Source organism: Olea europaea, unplaced genomic scaffold (assembly GCF_002742605.1).
Source record: "Olea europaea var. sylvestris unplaced genomic scaffold, O_europaea_v1 scaffold915, whole genome shotgun sequence".
Classification (NCBI taxonomy): Eukaryota; Viridiplantae; Streptophyta; class Magnoliopsida; order Lamiales; family Oleaceae; genus Olea; species Olea europaea.
In genome coordinates, this window is record NW_019267631.1 from 97355 (window position 1) to 101895 (window position 4541).

Sequence of the window (4541 nt, forward strand, 5' to 3'; positions counted from 1 at the left end):
TTGTTTTTGTTTAAAAAAAAAAAAAAAAAAAAAAAAAAAAAAGAGGAGAAAAACAACATTAAACCTTACTTTAGTGGCCATTTTCAGCTTTTCTTGTGGAAGAAAACAACATTAATGGCTTCGAAATAAGAATAATTCTGGTTTGTGCTTCACAGAACTTACTGATCCACGGACCTGAATAAAGTAATGGCCAAAATTTTAACCACCCCGCATGTGAGCTGTCGATAGGGTCCTACATGTACAGCAAGCAGGGTTGTCAAAATAAAGTTCGAATTCCAATTGTCTTCCAGAAATATGATCTAAAACTGTATGTATGTCGGCAATAAGCGGAGGAGATGATACGCAGACTCCATTATTGCAGACAAGTTTTTCTTCTGATGAACGGAATCATTCCCTTAAAAAAGGTACGCCCTTTATTTTCCTTTTATCAATCAATTTCCTTTATTTATTCTATTGAATATTTAGGACTGTCAAGATTATAGCTTATTCTGATAGTGATTCCATTTTATTCCTGTTTCCTTAATTTGTGAGTACTGAGAGCATGTTGGTTGAGCTTAAAAGTAAGTCAAACTTACCTAAAAGCAATTTGTTTTATGAAATGTGATTTTCATAGTTAAATTTATAAACTAACCAAACTTACTTTTATTAGAATAAGCCTTTTAACTAACCTAACTTTTAAGCACTGCCAAACGTAAAGTTAAAATTTCCAGCTTTGTGTATTTAGTAACACTTTTCCTATTTCCTTGCATTCGGCATTTGATGCACAATATACTTGAAAATTTAGGTTGTAACTGGTGTCTGATTTTGGAAACAAGCACCGTATTTTGCTGTCACTTCCCTTTTTTAAACTTTTAGATAAATGTAGTTTTCAAATTTCAAACAACGTGTTATTTATGTGCAAATTGGATTTATTTTTTCATCAAAGGCATTTCACGTGCAGGTTAAATGTACTTTCTTGATTCCTCAGCCACCTTTGCTTAGATTTTTATCAATCAGGACCCGATTTTAATGCTGAAGCAACATCACCTTTGAAAATCTAATCTGTCATGACTAATGGAAAGTCAACTTGCAATTTGATTATTTGTCATAAAAGATGAAAAGGGAAATTTTTTAAGTTAGAGCAATCTCGCCATTTCATTTGAGATGTGGTTGTGCAAAGTACATACATGTTGTGTTAGATATCAGTAGATATAATTTTCACTTAATAGTCCATCACCAAATAATTTCATAACATCCACATCTAATATTAATATCGAGCATTTTAATTGATTGAATCTGTACAATTGTTGGCCATTAATTGTAATAAGAGAAAACGTGGAGTATTAGAAGAAACGACCAGTTTGGGGAAGTGGAAGTGTCATATTGACATATAAGATCGTAGTATCATGTTATGGAAAAATAAGGTCTCAATTCTTTTGAGCGTTGACAAATTGTGACTAACATAGCTCTTGTACGACTTTAGTGCATGCCTTGATTCCTCCTATATTCCCTTACATGTGATTTAAGCTATGAAGTTAGTTATAACATTTTTAGTGTTGGGAACAAGTCATTTCGACCATTGCATTTTGTAAATGTCTTTTGATGCGTGATTTCTTGCGTACTGTTGATTAATTGAGTATTAGTGCCTTCTTATCACCGTATTTGCCTCCAATTTGAGATTTAATGCAAATTTGATGTGTTGAGTAATTATTACGTTGACCTCATCTACCTTCCATTGTCACTATTGTGTAATACATGTATTAATACCTAAGTTGCGTGACATGTGACCCATAACTGTGACTGATAACTTTTATAACAGCCGCGTTTCCTATCATGGGACTTATACTTTATGTGACAATACGTTGCGGTGCTGTGATCTTCAAATCCTCGTGTGTGACCCTCAACTGTAATTACATTGTCACGGACACATATAAAAAAATAGTAGGTTCTTGAAATATAAAGTCGCAGTTATTTTGATCATCTACAAATTGAGACCGACTGGCTGACAGATGTTATCTATCAGATGGGAAATGATATATTTATTTATGTTCTGTCAATTTAGGGAATAACAACTTTGAGTGTTAATTTAGGGTTGCTTATTTGTTGAAAAAAGTCGAAATCTAATCAAATATCTCATTGTTGCCATCTTCATAAAATACAATTCCGTAAAAGTGTGTTGTATTTAAAATTACCTGATTTTTCAAATTTCAAAATATCCAAAACCTCTCTTATTTCTCAGATCATGTTAAAGGGGGGTGGACACCAATTTTTTTCCTTTTGACATAAGGAAACACTATTCGGGTTTGCCAAGCAAGGTGGCCTTGGCCAACTTTCCATTTATTTTGGGTTTTAACATTCAAATAAGATTTTGTCCTGTTTTGTTGTTTGTGGTATTCAATATGGGAAGAACAAATGGAGTCGAGAAAAGGGATTCATTTGATTGTAGATATATATTGGGTACATGTCTTAGTTTGTTGTTTGTATGATTTAATGTGCGTGTTCCTACATCTGAGAAATCAGGGAATGTGTGGACGGCTTTGGCACATATAATAACAGCAGTAATTGGTTCTGGAGTGCTTTCATTAGCATGGAGCATGTCACAGCTTGGGTGGATTGCAGGTCCATTGACCATGTTGTCATTTGCATCAGTCACACTTGCTTCTATATTTTGTCTCTGGAATTGCTACAAATCTCCTGATCCCGACTATGGTCCTGTGAGAAATGCCTCCTACTTAGATGCTGTTCGGGAAATTCTAGGTAAGATGGTGGCATTACACTTTTGTTACCAACAAGGAATGTGAATAACATTATATTTAAATGCAGAGCACAGATAATTTTGTCTGGTCGAGTTATAAACTAGTGGCTTAGGAATTCACATGGAAATATACTTTGTTTGAAGCCGTACGTGATATCGAACTCAAAAGATGGAACCTCGAGTTCTATGAAGCTTAGAAAAATTGTGTTTTGTGACATTCGTCCAGCTTGTGTCTTATTTATCAATTTATTGCTACTGAAGTCTAAAAGTTAGAAATAAATTACAAACATCTGTGAAGAAATTGCCTGTTCACTTGTGGCCTTAGAGAGTAAATATTATGGTATATCTGACCCTTTTGTCTCAGGAAAAAGGAACGCTTGGGTGTGTGGCATTATCGTGCGACTATATTTCATCAAGATAGGTATTGTCCATACAATTACATCCTCCATCAGCATGAGGTATGTTGATGAGCTCCTTCCATCCTCTTCCACAACCCCAACAAACCCCCCCCCCCCCCTCGGTTGGGAATTTACTCAAACATGTACAGCGAAATTTAACAAATTTCAATTCCCATTCAGGATTCAACATTGTATTTAGATAAAAACTGTGATAAGAAATATACCTTTTCTTTTAGTTTGCAAACTCCTTCGCGTTATTCCTTTCCAGCAGCTTGAATCTGCCTCCTACAACTGTCCAATTGTCCAGCCTCCAATGAAATCCACACAGAGAATAGACTGCAACTGCTAGGATTTTTCTCTCGTGCCAGCAAGAATAATGAAAATCTTATGGACCTCAAACCCTAGCTATGTATATATATAAACCCAAACGGACCCGGCCCGGTCCGGTCCAATATTTAATTAATCCAATTAATTAAATTCGGTCCGTGAATTAATTAATCCAATTAATTAATTCGGGAATATAAATAACAAATTCAATTAATTAATTTATCCAACGATTGTTAAATTAACCAATTGACAATTTGCAATCTTCCAATTCTCTTATGTGTGCGACCCATTAGGTTACCGATCACGATGCCTAACGCCTTGAAATATTATTTTGATCTAATTAAAATTGATAAATTAAAACACCCTTTTAATTTATCGTCAATTCACACTCGCCGTCCCTGATTGACATCTAGCAATGTGTCAAGACAATACATGTGACGGGAAATGTCACGTGGTATGACAAAATCAAATTCCTTCGTTTACCATGAAACTATTATCCCTTCGTCAATATGATCCGATTAATTACGAGATATGGAATTGTGTCAATCTCAATCATCGATCATATCTTTCACTCCACTATCAAGTCAACATAAATCGAAAACTCCTTTTAGACTTATAAATACACCTTGGCCAAGGATTTCATCATCGACTTAATTGAATGAAACGCAGATCATAATCTCCTACTATCTAAGAGTGACGAATCCTTTATTGATCAATCACAACCTTCATACGATTCTTGACGTATCCTAACGATGTCGTATTAGCGGCTCTTTTCAGAGCAACATCCAACACCGTCAAAGTATGACTGTCCTCATATAAAGTACAATGACGACCTCAAGTCAAAGGACCAATTCCACTACCGAACATTAGAGATTAACCACTGACACTCAGATAGTTATCCATGTGGAATCTCTTAGCGGGTCTCCAATGTTTTGTTTTATAACAAAATATCCACGTGTTCATTTAAGTGTCACCACACTTTAACTCGTGAGATCAACTACTTACTTCACAAATAAGAAATGCCACACGTGATGGTCTATCCGTAATAACGATATCCGTATCTCGTTATTACTTACGACCAC

The 4541-nt window shown here is 35.0% G+C and overlaps 1 protein-coding gene across 1 annotated transcript in view; it reads left to right on the forward strand.

Moving 5' to 3' along the window:
- Nucleotides 1–118: 118 nt before the first annotated feature.
- The window catches only part of LOC111392289 (probable amino acid permease 7), a 6755-nt gene continuing 2332 nt past the window's right edge, over nucleotides 119–4541 (forward strand). The window contains exons 1-3 of the mRNA XM_023017600.1: nucleotides 119–404; nucleotides 2500–2736; nucleotides 3099–3192. Of these exons, the coding sequence (XP_022873368.1) occupies nucleotides 314–404; nucleotides 2500–2736; nucleotides 3099–3192 (422 nt within the window). The 5' untranslated portion in view covers nucleotides 119–313. The remainder of the gene's footprint in view (nucleotides 405–2499; nucleotides 2737–3098; nucleotides 3193–4541) is intronic.